This window comes from Stegostoma tigrinum, chromosome 26 (genome assembly GCF_030684315.1).
Source record: "Stegostoma tigrinum isolate sSteTig4 chromosome 26, sSteTig4.hap1, whole genome shotgun sequence".
In the NCBI taxonomy this organism is placed as follows: domain Eukaryota; kingdom Metazoa; phylum Chordata; class Chondrichthyes; order Orectolobiformes; family Stegostomatidae; genus Stegostoma; species Stegostoma tigrinum.
In genome coordinates, this window is record NC_081379.1 from 49,736,826 (window position 1) to 49,757,293 (window position 20,468).

Here is a 20,468-nt window from a genome sequence, read left to right on the forward strand (position 1 = left end):
CCCAATCAAAGTGGTGTCCTTCCTCATCTGTATGTAAGGATATGAGTGATAGCGGGTCATGTCGTTTTGTGGCTAGTTGATGTTCATGTATTCTGGTGGCTAGCTTTCTGCCAGTTTGTCCAATGTAGTGTTTGTCACAGTTCTTGCAAGGTATTTTGTAGATGACGTTTGTTTTATTTGTTGTCTGTATAGGGTCTTTTAAGTTCATTAGCTGCTGTTTTAGTGTGTTGGTGGGTTTGTGGGCTACCCTGATGCCAAGAGGTCCGAGTAGTCTGGCAGTCATTTCGGAAATGTCTTTGATGTAGGGGAGAGTGGTTCTGGTTTCTGAGCCCGTTTTGTCTGTTTGTTCGGGTTTATTGCTGAGGAATTGGTGGACTGTGTTCATAGGGTACCCATTCTTTTTGAATACGCTGTATAGGTGATTTTCTTCTGCTCTGCGTAGTTCCTCTGTGCTGCAGTGTGTGGTGGCTCGTTGGAATAATGTTCTAATGCAGCTTCGTTTGTGGGTGTTGGGATGGTTGCTCCTGTAGTTCAGTATTTGGTCCGTATGTGTTGTTTTCCTGTAGACGCTGGTTTGAAGTTCCCCATTGACTGTTCGCTCTACCGTGACATCTAGGAATGGCAGTTTGTTGTTGTTTTCCTCCTCTTTTGTGAATGTTATGCCAGTAAAGGGTATTACTGGTGGTCTTGAAGGTTTCCTCTAATTTGTTTTGTTTAGTGATGACAAAGGTGTCATCCACATAGCGGACCCAAAGTTTGGGTTGGATGATTGGCAGAGCTGTTTGTTCGAGTCTCTGCATTACTGCCTCTGCTAAGAACCCTGATATCGGAGATCCCATGGGTGTACCGTTGGTTTGTCTGTAGGTTTTGTTATTGAAAGTGAAGTGGGTGGTGAGGCATAGGTCCACTAGCTTGATGATGTTGTCCTTGCTGATGCGGTTGGTGGTGTCTGGTGTATGTGTCTTCGGTTCTTCTAATAGTGTGGTCAGTGTTTCTTTGGCCAGGTTGATGTTGATGGATGTGAACAGGGCTGTTACGTCAAAGGAGACCATTATTTCATCCTCTTCTATCTTGGTGTCTTTGATGGTGTTCAGGAATTCTTGGGTGGAGCGAATAGAGTGGTGGGAGTCTTCTACTAGGTGTTTTAGTCTTTGGTGTAGTTCCTTGGCTAATCTGTAGGTTGGTGTTCCAGGTAGCAACACTATGGGTCTGAGGGGGGCTCCTGGTTTGTGAATTTTTGGTAGACCGGAGAAGCGGCAGAGGCACCTGGGATAGGGTGACCCTATCCCAGGCCCCAAGATGACTTTCCACATTAAGCAGAGGTTCACCTGCACATCTGCCAATGTGGTATACTGCATCCACTGTACCCGGTGTGGCTTCCTCTACATTGGGGAAACCAAGCGGAGGCTTGGGGACCGCTTTGCAGAACACCTCCGCTCAGTTCGCAATAAACAACTGCACCTCCCAGTCGCAAACCATTTCCACTCCCCCTCCCATTCTTTAGATGACATGTCCATCATGGGCCTCCTGCAGTGCCACAATGATGCCACCCGAAGGTTGCAGGAACAGCAACTCATATTCTGCTTGGGAACCCTGCAGCCCAATGGTATCAATGTGGACTTCACCAGCTTCAAAATCTCCCCTTCCCCCACTGCACCACACAACCAGCCCAGCTCTTCCCCTCCACCCACTGCATCCCAAAACCAGTCCAACCTGTCTCTGCCTCCCTAACCTGTTCTTCCTCTCACCCATCCCTTCCTCCCACCCCAAGCCGCACCTCCATCTCCTACCTACTAACCTCATCCCACCTCCTTGACCTGTCCGTCTTCCCTGGACTGACCTATCCCCTCCCTACCTCCCCACCTATACTCTCCTCTCCACCTATCTTCTTTTCTCTCCATCTTCGGTCCACCTCCCCCTCTCTCCCTATTTATTCCAGAACCCTCACCCCATCCCCCTCTCTGATGAAGGGTCTAGGCCCGAAACGTCAGCTTTTGTGCTCCTGAGATGCTGCTGGGCCTGCTGTGTCCATCCAGCCTCACATTTTATTATCTTGGATTCTCCAGCATCTGCAGTTTCCATTATCAATAACTATGCCTCGTCAATTTTTGCCTTTCTAAATAAATCTTTTATAATCATCTCCAACAATTTACCCATAACTGGATCTATCGTTCCTCGGTTTCTCCTTACAACCCTTCTTAAACAAAGGTACAACATTAGCCATCCTCCAGTCATCTGGCACCTTACTCATAGTCATAGATGATGCAATATTACAAAGCATCTTGTAATTTCCTCCCTTACTTCCCACAATGTTCTGGGATATATTAGATCAGATCCTGGAGATTTTCTCTAAGACTTTCCAAACTTCCTCTTCTGTAATGTGAACTGTTTTTAAAACATCAAAGTTTATTTCTTTGCATTCTCTAGAATTCAATTCTTTCTCCACAGTAAAAATTGACGTGAACTAATCATTTAGCATCTCTCCCATCTCCTGGAGTTCAACACAAAGATGACCTCTTTGATCTTTTAGAGACCCTGTCCTCTCTCTAGTTATCTTCCTGCTTTTAATGTATTTGTAGGATCTCTTTGGATTATCCTTAACTTACTCTGCAAATGCTATCTCATATCCCCTCTTTGTGTTCCCGATTTCTCTCTTAAGAATGCCCCTACAACTCTTTATGTTGATTCAGAGATTCAATTGAATTAAATGGTCTCTATCTAAAATAAAATTCTCTTTTATTCTTGACTAGAGCCTCAATATCTTTATTCATCCACATATTGATAAAGAAAATTTTTCAACACATTTAACAAATTTTTCATCATCCAAATCTTCAACACTAAGTAAAAACCGAAAGAACTGTGGACGCTGTATATCAGGGACAAAAACAAAGTTTCTGGAAAAACCCAGCAGGTCTGGCAGCATCTGTGAACGAAAAAACATAGTTAACGTTTTGGGTCCGGTGACCCTTCCTCAGAACCAGGTTTTCTCCTTCACAGATTCTGCCAGACCTGCTGGGCTTTTCCAGCAACTGTCTTTAACACTATGGTTGCCCCAGTCAATGTTTGGGAAATTAAAACTCCCCATTATTACAACCTCATTATGTTTACATATATCTCAGTTCTCCCTACATATTTGTTACTTAATTTCCCTCTTACCACTGGGATCCAATAGTGCAATCCCATCAAAGTGACCTTTCCTCTCTGAATGATTTTTCAGAACTATCTTCCCAAGTTACAGTCGTAATGTATTCCTTACTCAAAAATGCCACCCCCATCCTTTCTTGCCTCCTTCTCTATCCTTCCTATAGCATCTAAAACCCAGAACTCAGCTGTCAGTTTTGTCCATCTTTCAGCCAAGTTTCTGTAAAAGCAATGATGTTCCAAACCCATGTTCTTAAATATGCCCTAAGTTCATCATCCTTACCTTACATTGAAATAGACGCAACTTAGTTCTTCAGCGTTACTACATATTCTGACTCTCTCTTGTCTTTCTTTTCTAATTGACATGCTCTCCTCACATTCAGAACTTTCCCCATCAATCCTTCTGTTTACACTGCCACTTAGAATTTCTCTACCTCTCCTATCAGTATAAAGTCTTCTTTAATGGAATGAACAAATTTCCCTGCTATTGGTCCCCTTTCTAGTTTACGTTAGATCCATCCCTTTTGAACAGGTCTTTTCTATCCCAAAAGACATTCCAATTGTCCAAAAACCTGAATCCTGGAACAATGCACCAGCTCTTCAGCCATTGAGTTATCTCCTTTAACCTTTTGTTCCTTCCCTCATTTGAGTTTGGCATTTTGAGTAAACTAGAAATTACTACATCAAGGTTAATTTTTAAAAATCTTCCACTTAACCTCTTAACTTCACTCTGTACGGCTTTAATTTTTTTTCAAATGTCATTCCTACCAATGTGTATAGTAATTTCTGGCTTCTCAATCTCACCTTTAACAATAAGCTTGAAACATTTAGAGATGTCCTTAATCCTAGATTACATCTTCTGAACCATGATCTCTATCACCTTGATAGACAAAGACAGCAGGTGCATGGGACGTTTCCATTCAAATTCCCCTAAAATCCATGTACCAAGCTAACTTGGAACTGGATCAGCATTCCTTTGCTGCTGTTTGGTAAATTTCCTACCACTCATTACTAATATTACTGTGCGTGTTTTACATCATATGGACTGCAGTGGTTTGAGAAATCAGCGCACCACCGCCATCTTAAGAGCAAATAGGAATGAACAATAAATGGTGACCTAGATATGGATGCTCATCCCACAAACAAATGAAAACAAAATGACAATGTGTGTTTGGAGGAGAGTTCAGTGTTCAAACTGATATATTTGAGCTTCCATTCATAGCTAGCCCAACATTAGCCAATAGACTAGCTCCACTAGTCAAATCAGGTCATTTATAATTTTTAACCTTTTATTTTTAACTTATCTTCCTGATGTTCGCCATCCAAACAAGTTAATAAAGAAAAAAAAGTCATACATTATCTCAATGCCACTACTTACAGATTAACTCAGTAACATACCCCATTCATTGCTATGACAGTTCTCTGCCAGTCCTTGTCCTGCAACACTTGTGGCTCCAGCTGAAAACAGAAAAAAAAAATGACTTGCACAGCTAAATACATAAGTTACAATTTATTCAGTGCCTTTTGGGTTTAATACTGATTTTGTGCAGTCACTTTCTGACCAAAAATATGATTGTCATTAAAGATTTGATCACATAACATGAAATTTCGATGTAATATTTGAAAGAGCAGGGGTAGCGGAGAGAAATGTTTCAGAAAATGTTGCGATATAGCCTCAACTGTGGTGGTCAAAATAATGGCCATTTAACTGTCTCATCCAATCCCTGGTTATGTGTGCCAGGTGGGTAATCTGGCAGTTTAGGAGTGCATATTTCAGCAAACAACAGGCAAATTCATCTGGGCACCACCATGTACTTTGCATGGCACACCCAAAACAAGGTCATTCTCTGCTTTCAACCCACCTCACCAAATATCAAACATGGTGGCACAACCTCCTCACAATTCTTTGCTTGGATTTGTCAGCCAGGTCCTGTTGATATCTCAGATTTACCAGAAGTCTGAATTCCAATAGCTCTTCTTTTTTGCACACCAGCTGTAGTCTCAGCAGTGACTCTTGCATAAATATGGAGCTGCTGGGACTGCCAAGTTATTCAGCAATCAGATCGAACAGCAGCTCTTGAAGGCAGGACTTCCCCCGAGTGAGCATTGGTAGTCCTGTCTCCAAAGAATTAAGGCTCCACAGAATGCTAAATGCCTGCAGGACTGCTCCTTTCAATATAGATGTGTTCCTGACCAACTCTTCGGAAATCCTGCCACCTGAAAAAATCCAGTCCAGAGTTTTTGGCCTTACAGCAAGAGTTTGTTTTAGAAAATTCCAGCTTAAGTACCCACAGGTAAATTTCTAGGGTGACTTGCTATATCAGAATGGTCCAGCTGTGGTTGATTATTAGCCAACAAGATGCAACACTATTCACATAGTATGTGCAATTAAATACTTAAAATATTGTCACCAAAAGCACTTGAGATCTGGCTGTTGCAGAATTTCCATATTTATAGATTTACGCGATTGAATATAAACATGTAATCTCAAACATTAAACCAAGGCAGGTATACATCAGAGAAGTCAACTTTCGTAAAGAGAAGGGACCAGATTCCTAATCTAATTATTAATATCACTGAACATCTGTGGGCACCTTGATAAACATAAATTCATAACAGCCACGTATTCATTCTAGCTAGCTAAGGACCTGGCAAAATGTAATTCCCTTCTCAGAGAAGCATTTTAAATTTACAGCATATTTTAAGTGTTGCATTCTTTAAAAACCTTATTTATTTTCCCCGTCCCATCTTATGAATTTTGCATATATCTTTCTTAGGTTCTTGTTTTGTTACAATCACCAATAATATAGTGAAGCAGTAAAACTCATAATTGTGGCCAAATTGGGGGTGATTGCTGGTTTATGATGTATAGCTACCACAAACACGGATGAAATGTATCCCAGGCTTATATGGGAGGCAAAAGAGGAGATTGTTGGGGTCCAGGTAAAGATATTTAATACTTCGCTAGCTACAGTAAAGTGCCAGATGACTGGAGGACGGATAATTTTAGATAATGTGTTTCCTTTGTTCAAGAAGGGCAGTAGGGATAGGCTGGGTTATTACAGGCCAGTTAGTCTGATGTCAGTGCAGGGAAATTATTGGAAAACATTCTGACAGGATAAATCAACACTTAGAAAGGCAGGGATTGATCGGGTTAGTCAACATGGGCTTGTTTGAGGGAGGTCCTGTCTGACTAGTTTAATTGAACTTTTTGAAATGGTGACTAAATATATTGATGAAGGTAGTGCAGTTGATGTGGTTTATGTGGACTTCTGTAAAGTCTTTGATAAGATCCCACATGGAAGGCTGGTCCAAAAGGTAAGAAGAGCCTATGGGATCCAAGGCAAATCCAAAACTGATATGCAAATAGGAGGCAATGGATGCTCCTGAAGCGTTGATTTTGTGATTGGAAGCTTGTGACCAGTGGTGTACCATAAGGACTGGTGCTGGGATGCTTACTGTTCGCTACGTAAATTAACAATTTGGATGTGAATGGAGAAGATATAATTACTAAGTTTGCAGATGACACAAAAATTCGTTCTGTTGTTGATCGTGAGGAGACGGTCTTAGGCAACAGTCTGATATTGAACAGCTGGTAAACCTAGAAGAGCAATGGCACATGGAATTTAATCCTTATAATTATAATATGAGGCGATGCATCTAGCTGGTCTAATAAGGGAAGGATACACACAATGAATGGTACGTCCCTGAGGACTAGAGATAGGGATCCTGGTGCACAAGTCCACGATCCTTGACGGCGTCAGCACAAGTAGATAGGTTTGGTGAAGAGCCATACAGGATAGAACATAGAACACAGTAGCACAGGAACGGGTCCCTCAGCCCATGATGATGTGCTGAACATGTCGCCAAATTAAACTAATCCTTTCTGCCTGTCCGTGGTTCACATTCCTCCATTGCTTATATATTCATGTGCTTATCTAAAAATCCCTTAAATGACCCCAAATTATCTGTCTCCACTACAACTCCTGGCAGCGAATTCCAGACTCCTATCACTCTCTGAGTAAAAATCTTGTGCCTCACATCTCCTTTGAACTTTCCCCAACTCACCTTAAATGCATGCACCCTAATATAAAAACCATTTCTAGATTCTGGAAAGGGCCATCAGACTGGAAATACCAAACGTGACTTCTTTATTCGAGAAAGGGATGAAATAACTCACGAATTGTCCTGGGCTTCCCATGTAAATGTGACAGTCAATAAGACACAAGAACACCTCTTCTTGCTCAGGTGGCTCTGGAAATTTTGACAAGTCTGTAAGGCCCCTCACCAACTTCTATAGATGCACCATCGAAAGTGTACTGTCTGTGTGCATACAGGCCTGGTGCAGCAACTGCTCTGTTCAGGACCATAAGAAACTACAGAAGGTAATGTGCACAGTCCAAGCCATCACGGAAGCAAACCTTCCACCCATGGACTCTAATTACACGACTCGCTGCCATGGAAAGGTGGCCGACATCATCAAAGACCCATTGCACCCTGGCATTGACCTCCGACAACTTCCTCTGTCAGGGAGAAAATACAGAAGCCTCAACACACACACAAGCAGGTTTGGGAACAGCTTCTTTCCAGCCATTATTAGACTGTTGAATGGACTCTAGCCTCAAATAATGTAACCTGCAAAGTAACCTGTATGCCTCCAAGTCTTTTTGATCTGTATATCCCTTGCTTGCTGTGATCTGCCTGTACCGGTTGTAAACAAAGTTTTTCACTGTATTTCAGTACATGTAGCAATTAAATCAATCAAACAAGCAATTCTGATCTGGTTTCTATACTGTGCACAGCACTGTAGGGGAGGCAATGGCTTAGTGCTATTATTGTTGGACTGTTAATCCAGAGATTGGATGCTCTGGGGATGCAGGTTCAAATCCCATCATGTCAGATAGCAGAATTTGGATTCAATAAAAAATCTGGAATGAAGAGTTTAATAACAACCATGAATCTGTGCTGATTGTCAGGAAAAACCTATCTGGTGCACTAATGTCCTTTAGGGAAGGAAACTGCCATCCTTACCTGGTCTGGCCTACATGTGACTATAGACCCACAATAATGAGGTTGACTCTTAACTGCCCTCTGGGCAATTAGGGATGGCCTATGAATGGCCTCATCCAATGGATGAATTAAAAAATGACTCAGAGCTTTACGCTGGAAAAACTAACATTAATGGGAGCATTAATCCAGAGTGTGATGGAGTACACCCTATTTGCCTCAAACAGTGCAGCTTCAACAACAATCAAAAAGTTCAAAACCAACCAGGATGAAGCAGTCTGCTCGACTGGCACCTCATTTGCCACCTTCAATGTTCACCACTACAGCACAGTGGCAGCAGCATGAGTCATATACTGTGTAGAAGATGCACTGAAGCAACTTCCCAAGATTCCTTTGACAGCAGCTTCTAAACCCACAATCTCTAACACCTGAAAGCATTAGGACAGCAGCTGCCTTGAAACAACCTGCAAATTCTCTTCCAAGGCACACATCACCCTGATTCGAAACTATATCACAGTTTCTTCAGAGTCGCTGAGTCAAAATCCTGAATCTCCCTCCCTAATAACACTGTGGGGACATCCACACCTTCAAGACTGCAGAGGTATAAGAAGCTAGATGACCACCTTATTTTCAAGTTATCAGGGATGGACAATAAATTTTGGCCAAGCTAACAACATCCACATCCCATGAAGAAATTAATTTTAAAAAGTCTGAAGAACTTTGTTAACAGACTTTTGAAATCCAAATATATAAAGTCTGAACACTACACACCATCTGCTCCCAGAAGATCAAGGTTTGACACTCGGTCTGGATTGAGTTAACTAATCTGAGCCAACACAGTGCTGGACTGACCACAACTAGCTGGATCTTCACCTGGAGAGCTTTTAGAAAGATGGCCAATATTGGCCCTCCCAAATATTATCCGATGACTTGCATTCTGAAATGAGTGAGAGACTCAGCTGCAATGTGGTCCACAAAAAAGACTCTGTCAGCAACTGTAGAGGCTCATAGATGAAGATGGTCCTCTGAAATGAGAGACTGGAGTGGCCAGCACTTGTATTAAAACACCCAGGAGGGGTGAAAAGTGTGTTCAGAGAGGGCTCGCAAATGGTTAAAGAAGCAGTGCTGTTAAAATCAGTGATGGATATATGCACTATGACAATGATTCAAAGAGGGACAGAGTATCAGTGCTACTCTTCATCACAACTAATTTCAAAATACAATTTATTCACCATGCATGAGCAGGAGTTTAGTTCATTTAGATTCATTAGAAGATTCATGAAAAACAGAATTAAAGTCCAAGAGTTGCCACATGTGGCACAAGGTGCAGGTTTCCACACTCCCTGGCATAAAAGTTGGCACCTTATTCATTAATTGGCTCGATTTGGACATTTTATCTCCACTAGGAAATAAGTCTCACCTCTAAAAGGTGCCTTCAATAGCTCCAAAAATTGTACAATCAAATGATCCTGGTATGATTGCCACATTTTTCTTTCCCACAAAGAACCATAAAATTCTGGACATGGTGTGACTGTAGAAGAAGTGTTAAGAGGAAGTGTGACGAAGAGTTCGGGAATTGGGAGAGGATACAGTGGCAGTATCCTAGAGTCAATGAGCAAACAGACCACAACACTATGGTCCACATGTATACCAACAATATAGGTAGAAATAAGAAAAGGCTCTGCTAAGGACATAAAAGAGTCCAAATTATAAGCCAGAACCATAAAGAAAATAATCTCTGAATCAGGACCCGAACCATAGAAAAATGTGGAATAGATAACAGCAAGCAGTTGATGCATGGCACGAAGATTTGAATGTTAGAAATGGGGTCAGATTCATGTGGCACTGGCACCAATACTGTGGAAGAAAAGAGCTATACTGTTGGCATGACCTTTCCTTGAATTACCTGGAACCAAGTCCTGGCAAATTGTATAAACAGGATGTCACACAAAGTTCATGGGGGGAGATTTGAAAAGTTAAAGGGAAAACACAAGGCAATGTGGAGTAACGATAATCAGAATATAACAATAAGGTCCAAACATAGCAATGCACCAGCAAATGCCAGAATGTACAAAACAGTAAAAAGGAAAAACGAAAGGCTCTCTTTGTGAGCATCTAGTTTGTGATTCATGTTTCTTAGAATAGTGTTAGTTTTGAATTTAAATTGTTAAATCCTGTTTGAGAAACAGGTTAAACCATGAAGCAAATGCAAATCAAAGACACATGGAGTTTACGGCACTTAAAAGGTTGGTGGTATATCAATGAAAGAGGTTAGAATGTGCCAGGATAAGGTGATAAAATGCTAGTTGGGCTTAATTAGTCAATGAAGTGGCGACATGGTGTTTGCAGAAAATATGGTATTTTCCTTGAATTGAGGAGAACTTTGGAATAGAATAATGATAATGGGAACTACAGATGCTGGAGCATCCAAGATAATAAAGTGTGAAGCTGGATGAACACAGCAGGCTAAGCAGCATCTCAGGAGCACAAAAGCTGACGTTGGAATAGAATAAAATGGCGAGTAGCTGGAACGTTGCAGAGAAATTAGAGTGAATCCTGGACAGTGTGATATATCTTTTGAGTTGGTGCCAGGAAATGTGAATGAACTTTGATGATTTTATAAGATTACAGATTATTGGAGATAAATAGAACTGAGTTTGTAGCATAAGTTTTTATAACTTAGTTATAATGATAGCGTTAATATTGCTTATTCGATTGTATATTGAAAAAAATTAAAGTCTGTATTCTTAAAAAAATCTTGCAATGTTGTTCTGCTGATTAATTTTTCAGTGTTCAGACTTCTTTAAATGGTCTTTCACAGAAACCTAGTAACATGTGCAGCATTTGCAACAAAATGAACAAATTAATAGCACAAAGAGAAATATGTATGATATCTTAGTTATCACAGAGACATAGGATGACTAAGGCCAGGCCATAAATATTTACTGGTATCTACTACTAAGAATAACAGAAGGAAAATTAAGGAGCATAATTGGAAAAATGTGGAGCTGTTCATTTTGGAAGCTAGAATAGAAGGACATCCTTAGGGAGAAAAACTGCAGAAAGTTGCAACACAAAGGGACTTGGGGGTATTTGTGCACAAAACACAGAAAACCAGCACACAGGTGTATGCAGGTAATCAGGAAGGCTGATAGAATGCTGATCCTTATTTCAAAGGGTTGGAACATAAAAACAGGGAAGTCAAACTGCAACTGTACAAGGTGCAGGCAAGGCCACGTCTGGAGTATTGTGGGCAATTTTTATCCCATTATTTAAGTATATTATTTCTTTACAGGCAGTTCAGAGAAGGTTCACAAGGATGATCCATGATCCGTGGTATGGAGAATTTGCCTTATGAGCAAAGGTTAAACAGGTTGGGACTCTACTCACTGAAATTTAGAAGAAAGAGAGGTGATCTCATTGAAGTATATATGATTCTTAAGGGCACTGATAGGGTAAATTCTGAGAGAATGTTTTCCCTTATGGGAGAGTCTAGGTTGAAAGGAAATAGTCTCAAAATAAAGGGCACCAATTTAAGACTTAGATTATGAGGATTTTTTTCTCTCAGTCTTTGAAACTCCTTGCCTCAGAATCCTTGTATATATATTTAAAGCTGAGACAGACAGCTTCTTGATCAGTAGCGGAATCAAGAGTTATACAGAACAGGCAGGAAAGTATATGAGAGGAGTGTTGAATCAGCCATGATCTTATTATATGACAGAGCAGGCTCAAGGGTCTGAACAGCCTACTCCTGCTCTTCTGATGGTAAAATTTCTGAAAGTAGAAATGGGCCAAGGACCATAGATATCTCTGATAATAAAGGATGAGATTAGTACTATAGTGAGAATTGAACTTGGTTCAGAGGATCAAGATGCAGAATCAGTCCGTAAACAAGAAATAGCAAAGTTAAGTAACTGATCAAAGTTGATTACAGAGCTCTTAACATCAAGAAATAACAAAGATTTGCAAGAAGGGTACTGATGGTGGACGAGTGAAATCTTCATGTCCACTGGGTCAGATTGTTAAAGTTTGATCTGGAGGATGAGTTCACAGAGTACATTCAGGGCAGTTACTGAGAACAATATGTTTTGAAATCAATCTGGAATATGTCGCTTTGGACCTGGTAATGTGTAATGAGACAGGATTATTTAAAAGCTCTCACAGTAAAGAATTATCTAGGCAAGAACAATTACCACGTACCAAAATTAAACATGCAAGTTGAAAGTGACAAATTTGGCCCGGGAATGCACCCATAGGGCTCTTGGGCACAGAGGTACTGTCCCTTCCCTTGATCCAGGAGGGCTGGATCAAAGTTCTATCTGCTCCAGAGGTGTTTCATACATTTCTGTACAGATGATTACAAAGAAAATGCCTAGATCTATGAAGGGGGAAGAGCTGGGATAGGGTGGCAGCTTCTGGACTATTATTTAATAGCTATAGGTTCATGGTAGTTATGTTACTGGACTGGTAATCTGATGCCACAGACAAATGATCCTGAAAGAAGAGTTCAGATCCCATGACAGAAGGTGGGAATTGTGGTGCAGCTGTTAGTGGTGAGGCTATGGTATGTCACTGGACCAGTAATCCAGGGCCCTGGGCTAATGTTCTGGGGATTTGGGTTCAAATCCCATCATGGCAGACAATAATATTTCATAAATTGGGCTTTCTTTATTAAAAAAAAAGGTGCTCAGCTCTTTCCCTGGATTCTGGGTTGGAAAAGATAGAAACCGATGTTTGTATTGAACTATAGATTTACAAATTCCACTTTGGAATTACAAATTTATAATTACAAATTTCCACAGGAAAGGTGTCAGAGGGCAGAAAGACAGCCAATATGGTACCATTATTCAAGGAGGAGGAAAGAGATAAACCAGGAAACTTCAGGCCAGTCAGTCTAACTTCAGTGGTGGGGTACACTCTTGGAAGCAATTCCGAGGGGCAGAATTCATCTGCATTTGGAAAGGCAAGGATTAATCAAGAACAGCCAGCATAGTTTTGTTAAGAGGAAACTGTGTCTGACCAGCTTGGTTAAATTTTCAAGAGGTGACAGGTGTGTAGACAAGGGCAACGCCTTTGTTCCAGCCCATATGGAAATCAGCAAGGCTTTTGATAAGGTCCCACATGGGAGACTGACAGCAAAGTTAAACACGCAGGATAAATTGGATCTACAGTTGATTGAGTGGCAGGACGCAGAAAGTGATAGTTGAGGCATATTTTTCCAACTGGGTGTCTGTGTCCAATGAGGTCCCACAGGGATCAGCACGGGGTCGGGTGGACAACTTTCTGTTTGTTTATATATGTGATTTAGCCTTCAATCTAGGATGGTTGATCAATAAGTTCACAGATGATACAAAAACTAGTAGAGAGGTAAACAGTGAGCAGGACAGAATTAGAGTACAAGAGGATATCAAAAGACTGGTTAAATCGGCTGATCAGTAGCAAATGGAATTCAGTCTGGATAAATGTAAGCTGATACACTTGTGGCAGGACAAACCTGGTAATGGAATATATGATAAATGGTAGGACCCTGGAAAACACTAAGGATCAGGAATGCTGGTGTGCATGTACACTGGTCTCTAAAGGTATCCAAACAGGCAGATAAAATATTTAAAAAGACACATGGTATAGTTGTCTTTATTAATCAGATATAGAGTTTGAGAGCGGACAGATTATGCTGGAACTGTATGAAATGTTGATTAGGTCGCAGCTAGAGTATTGTGCGCAGTTCTGGACCGCTGTTGATGGTGCAGAGGAGATTGACCAGGACATTGCCTGAATTGGAGAGTTTCAGGCATGAAGGTTGATTGGACAGACTGGTGTTGATTTCCTTAGAGGCGACTGAGTGGGGACATAATTGAAATGTATAAAATTATGAGGGGCATAGATAGAGTAGACAGGAAGAAACTTTTCCCCTGGGCGGAGGGATCAATGATTGGGGGTAAAGATTTAAGGGCAGGTACTTTAGAGGCAATGTGAATAAATATTTATTTATTTAAATATTAAAGCATTTATTAACCCAAAAGGTGGTGAGAATCTGGAACCCACTGCCTGTAAGAGTATTAGGTGTTACAGTCAGAAACCCTCAGTACGTTTAAGAAATATTTAGATGTATACTTACATTGCCAAGCCATACAAATGTGGCAACATTAAGACTTTAAGAGGTGTAATTTGTCCTGTTTTATTTTATGAAGAGAGGTTTTAAGATAGAAGTGCCGACTTTATATTGAAAGCCCATAAACAGCTTGTGTGGCCTTGGGTTCTTTTTAAGTAGGAACAACGGAAGCAACCTGAATGGGTGGGGCAAACACCCACAGAACCAGGATTTTTAAGTTTTTGTTTCTCAGTAGCAGCAGCAACATTTCTCCCTGCTACTCTGTCTTTCTCGCTGAGTTTTCTCTTGATGTTTTTCCCACTGGACTGTGGAATTGCATGTAAAACAATCTATTTTTCTGAATTTGTCTTTGCCTAGGATGTGTTTAAGGGACATTATTATATTGGAATAGTTACTGTTTAGTAATTAAATAAAGTATTACTCTGTTAAGTTTTCCAATAGAGTTAAGTTATTCCAATTTCTTTCTTTTGTAATATTTCACCTATATCGTTTGAATAAAGTATGTTTTGCCTCAAATCTGATAGTTTGGCCAACTGAATTGCATCTGAAATGCAACTCCTGGCACTTCCCTTTTAAATAAGAAAAAGTTAGGGTCTAGGCTGTCCTAATTTATTTTAAGGGGATTTCATCTGGTCCATAACACAAAGCTATGGATGAGGTACTGGAAAATGGGATTAGAATAGGTAGGTTGTTTTTGGCTGGCACAAATCTAAATGGCTGAAGGGCCTTTTTCTGTGCTGTAAATCTCTATGACTCTATCCTATTAGGTCCAAAGGGCTTATTAGCCTTTTACCTCACTAAATTGATAGGAAAATAAGATCATTCCTTAGCAGTGATAATGGGAACTGCAAATGCTGGAGAATCCAAGATAACAAAGTGTGGAGCTGGATGAACACAGCAGGCCAAGTAGCATCTTAGGAGCACAAAAGCTGACGTTTCGGGCCTAGACCCTTCCCAGTCCCGAAACGTTAGCTTTTGTGCTCTTGAGATGCTGCTTGGCCTGCTGTGTTCATCCAGCTCCACATTTTGTTATCTATCATTCCTTAGCATTTTGTTTCTGGTGATAGTTATTGCACTGATTTGCCTCTCCTCCTTTTTGCCCCCTAGATATTGAGTAACTTTGGAATGCTATTAATGTATTTTACTGTGTAGTCTAATGCAAAGTATTTATTCAACTCCTCTGCCATTTCCTCTCGTGGATCAAATGACAGGTATTCAAGGATTTTAAAGGAAGTAGCTACAGAGATAATATACACACTGGTAGCAACCTTCCAAGAATCATTAGATTCTGGAAAGTTACTAGAGGATTAGTAAATTGCCTTTATAACATACATATTAAAAAACAGTAGGTGGCAATAAAGCGGATCTTCAATGAAGAGTGCAGGAGGGCATGCCAGAAGCAGCACCAGGTAGATCTGAAGATGAGTTATCAAACTGGGGAAGCCACCGAACAGGATTATTTGCACCTCAAACAGTAAATGATAGACAGAGATAACAAAATGTAGAGCTGGATGAGCACAGCAGGCCAAGCAGCATCTTAGGAGGACAAAAGCTGATGTTTTGGGCCTATGAAGGGTCTAGGCCCAAAATGTCAGCTTTTGTGCTCCTGAGATGCTGCTTGGCCTGCTGTGCTCATCCAGCTCTACACTTTGTTGTCTTGGATTCTCCAGCATCTGCACAGTTCCCATTATCTCTGATATCAAATGATACAGCTAAGCGATCCCGCAAACAACAGATCGTATCTAAGCTCTGCAGTCTTGTCATATCCAATTGTGAATGGTGGTGGACAGTTAAACAACTCACTGGAGGAGGAGGCTCCACAAATTTCCCCATCCTCAATGATGGAAGAGCCCAGCACATCAGTGCAAAAGAGAAGGTAGAAGCATTCGCAGCAACCATCATAGAATCCCTACAGTGCGGAAACAGACCCCTCAGGCCAACAAGTCCACACTGACCATCACAGCATCCCACCCAGGCCCATCCCCATCATCTACACATCCCTGAACACTATGGGAAATTTAGCATAGCCAATTCATCAATCCTGCACGTCTTTGGGCTGTAGGAGGAAACCGTAGCACTCGAAGGAAACCCACGCAGACATGGGGAGAATGTGCAAATTCCACACAGACAGTCACCCAAGGGTGGAATCAAAACCGGGTCCCTGGCTAACCAGTGAGCCACTGTGCCACCCCCATGGAAAGGCACTGCGTCAGTATCTTCAGCCAGAAGTGCCAAGTGGATGATCCATCTCAGCCTCCTCTAGTGGTCCCCAGCATTACAGACACCATTCTTCAGCCAATTCAATTCACTCCATGTGATATCAATAAACAGTTGGAGGCATTGGATACCGAAAAGGCTATGGGCCCTGACAATATTCCGGCAATAGTACTAAAGACTTGTGCTCCAGAACATGCCGCCTCCCTAGCCAAGCTGTTCCAGTACAGTTACAACACTGGTGTCTACCCAGCAATGTGGAAAATTGTCCAAGTATGTCCTGTACACAAAAAGCAGGACAAATCCATCTCGGCCAATTACTGCCCTATCAATCTACTCTCGATCATCAGTAATGTGATAGAAGGTGACATCAACAGTGCTATCAAGCAGCATCTGCTCAGCATCAACCTGCTCAGTGACACCCAGTTTGGGCTCTGCCAGGGCCACTCAGTTCCTGATTTCATTACAGCCTTGGTTAAAACATGGACAAAAGAGCGGACTTCCAGAGATGAGGGGACAGTGACAGCCCTTGACATCAAGGCTGCATTTGACAGAGTGTAGCAGCAAGGAGCCCTAGCAAAACTGTAATCAATGGATTTCAGGGAGCAAACGCTCCGGTGATTGGAGTCATACCTGCACACAGGGAGATGGTCGTGGTTGGGGAGGTCAATCATCTCCATTCCAGGTCATCTCTGTAGGAGTTCCTCAGGGTAGTGTCCTAGGCCCTAAGCATCTTTAGCTGCTTCATCAATGACCTTCTCTCCATCATAAGGTCAGAAGTGGGGATGTTCGCCAATGATTGCACAATTCAGCGCCATTTTTGACTCCTTAGATACTGAAGAGGTCCATGTTCACATGCAACAAGATCTGGACAATATCCAGGCTTGGGCTAACGCCACACACAAATGCCAGACTATGACTATTGCCAATAAGAGACAATCTAACCACTGCCCCTTGACATTCAAAGAAGTTATCATCACTGAAGCCCTCACTATCAACATCCTGGGGGTTACCATTGACCAGAAACTTAACTGGACTCACCACATTAATACAGTGGCTACAAGAGCAGGCCAGAAGCTAAGAATACTGCAGCGAGTAACTCATCTCCTGACTCCTCAAAGCCTGACCGCCATCTACAAGGCACGAGTCAGGAGTGTGACGGAATACTCCCCACTTGCCTGGATGAATGTAGCCCCAACAACATTCAAGAAGCTTGATGCCATCCAGGACAAAGAATTGATTGACACTACATCTGCTTGACACCGCTTGATTGGCAGTACATCCACAAGCATTAACTCCCTCCTCCTCCAATGCTCAGTAGTAGCAGTGTGTACTATCTATAAGATGCACTGCAGAAATTTGCAAAAGATCCTCAGACACCATCTTCCAGACTCACAATCACTTCTATCTAGAAGGACAAGGGCATCACACATACGGGAACACCACCACCTCCAAGTTGCCCTCCAAGTCACTCACTATCCTGACTTGGAAATATATCGCCATTCCTTCACTGTCGCTGAGTCAAAATCCTCGAATTCCTTCCCTAATAGCATTGTGGGTCAACCCACAGCAGGAGGACTGCTGCGGTTCAAGAAGGCAGCTCACCATCACCTTCTCAAGGGCAACTAGGAATGGGCAAGAAATGCTGGCCAGCCATGGACACTCACATCCCACAAAAGAATGGAAAAAATTTAAGTTACCCATAAGTACAGCTGTATCATTACTGCTTGCAACTCTAGTTTTTGGTTTGATGCCTTACCCAACAGTATGACGACAGTTTTGGGGTCTATATACAAACGCCACTATTGTTTGCCGACCCCAGGTTTTCTAAGCTCCAATTTCCTCTTAAACAAAAATGCTATAACACCATTATTTCTTTGTCTGTCTTTTCTAAAATCTGAACACCTCTGCATATTCAGTTCCCTCATCTCTGAACCTACTCTCTATAATTCCAAGAACAGAAGAAATTGCAGAGAGTTGTGATCCCAACCAGATCCATCACAAGAGCAAGCCTTCCATTCCATCTACACTTCCCACTGCCTCAGGAAAGCAGCCAATATAAATCAAGATCCCTCCCACTCCAGTTACATTCTCTTCCACGCTTTTCTATCGGGCATAAGATGCAAGTTTGAAAACATACCAACAGATTGAAGAACAGTGTCATCCCCATGGTTATTCCAATTTTGTATGATCTCTCACATCGTAAAGTTGATCTTTCTCTGCACCTTCTCTGTAGCTGTATTTTTCACTTTAACTCAGTAACGTAAGAACATAAGAAACAGGAGGAGGAAGAGGCCCCTTGAGCCTGCTCCACCATTGAGGATTCAGCTCCGATTACCTGCCCACTCACCATAACCTTTAATTTCTTTACTGTGCAAAAATCTATCTATTTTTGCCATAAAAACATTCAACAGGATAGCCTCAACCACTTCACTGGACAGGGAATTCCAGAGATTCACAACCCTTTGGGTAGAAAAGTTCCTTCTCAACTCAGTCCTAGATCTACTCTCCCTTACTTTGAGGCTATGCCTCCTAGTTCTAGTTTCACCTGCCAGTGGAAACAACCTCCCTGGCTCTATCTTATTTATTCTCTTCATAATTTTAAATGTTTCTCTTAGATTCCCCCCACTTTCTTCTAATTTGCAAAGAGTATAGCCCTGGTCAACTCAATCTCTCCTCATAAGCCAAACCTGTCAACTCTGGAATCAGCCTAGTGATCTCCAATGCACTCCCTCTAGAACTAGTACATCCTTTCTCAAATAAGGAGACCAAAACTGTACAGAATACTCCAGGTGTGCTGTCAGCAGCACCCTATAGAGCTGGAGCATAACCTTCTTGCTTTTAAACTCCATCCCTGTAGCAGTGAAGGACAATATTCAATTTACATTCTTAAGTACCTGCTAAGCAGGAGGGGACACGGGACTGCTGAGTAAGTCAGGTAACATATTTGTGTGCTTGCGTTACCCGAAACACTACTTGGGTAGTGTCTCCCACCCATCCTCCTCCTCTAACAAAAGAAAAGGTTCTGTGCGCCAGATTGGTAAGGTAACTAGTTTACTTTTTATTCTTTAATTTTCAACATCTCTTTGGGAATTTAGAATAATGGGAATGGAGGTCAGGGCAGTTGAATGTTCCTCCTGCAGAATGTGGGAGGTAAGGGTCACTACTAGTGTCCCTGCTGACTACATCTGCGGGAAGTGCACCCAACTCCAGCTCCTCGAAAACCATATTAGGAAACTGGAACTGGAGCTGGATGAACTTCGGATCATTCGGGAGGCAGAGGGGGTTATCGAGAGGAGTTACAGGGAGGTAGTCACTCCTTAGGTACAAGAAAAAGGCAGATGGGTTGCAGTCAGGTGCCGGAAAGGGAACCGGCTGTCACTGCAGGGATCCCCTGTGGCCATTCCTCTCAATATTAAGTATACCGTTTTGGATACTGTTGGGGGGGGATGACTTACCAGGGGAAAGCAGTGGGGCACAGGTCTCTGGCCCAGAATCTGTCCCTGCTGCTCAGAAGGGAAGGGGGAAGAGGAGCAGAGCAGTACTCATTGGGGACTCCATAGTTAGGGGGACAGATAGGAGGTTCTGTGAGGACAAGAGAGACTCACGGTTGGTGTGTTGCCTCCCGGTGCCAGGGTGCGTGATGTCTCTGATCATGTTTTTGGGATCCTTAAGGGGGAAGGGGAGCAGCCCCAAGTCGTGGTCCACATAGGCACCAACAACATAGGTAGGAAGAGAGATGGGGATTTAAGGCAGAAATTCAGGGAGCTAGGACGGAAGCTTAGAGCTAGGACAGACAGAGTTGTTGCCTCTGGTTTGCTGCCCATGCCACGTGCTACTGAGGCAAGGAATAGGGAGAGAGAGGAGTTGAACACGTGGCTACAGGGATGGTGCAGGAGGGAGGGTTTTGGATTCTTGGATAATTGGGGCTCTTTCTGGTGTGGGTGGGACCTCTACAAGCAGGATGGTCTTCACCTGAACCAGAAGGGTACCA

General features: G+C 42.2%; 1 protein-coding gene across 2 annotated transcripts in view; it reads right to left on the reverse strand.

Moving 5' to 3' along the window:
- The window catches only part of si:dkey-91m11.5 (PH_BCR_vertebrate and RhoGAP_Bcr domain-containing protein), a 613,456-nt gene that overhangs the window by 56,674 nt on the left and 536,314 nt on the right, over positions 1-20,468 (reverse strand). For both annotated transcript variants that reach the window (XM_048555997.1, XM_048555996.1), the window contains one exon: positions 4,540-4,599. In XM_048555997.1, the coding sequence (XP_048411954.1) occupies positions 4,540-4,599 (60 nt within the window). The remainder of the gene's footprint in view (positions 1-4,539; positions 4,600-20,468) is intronic.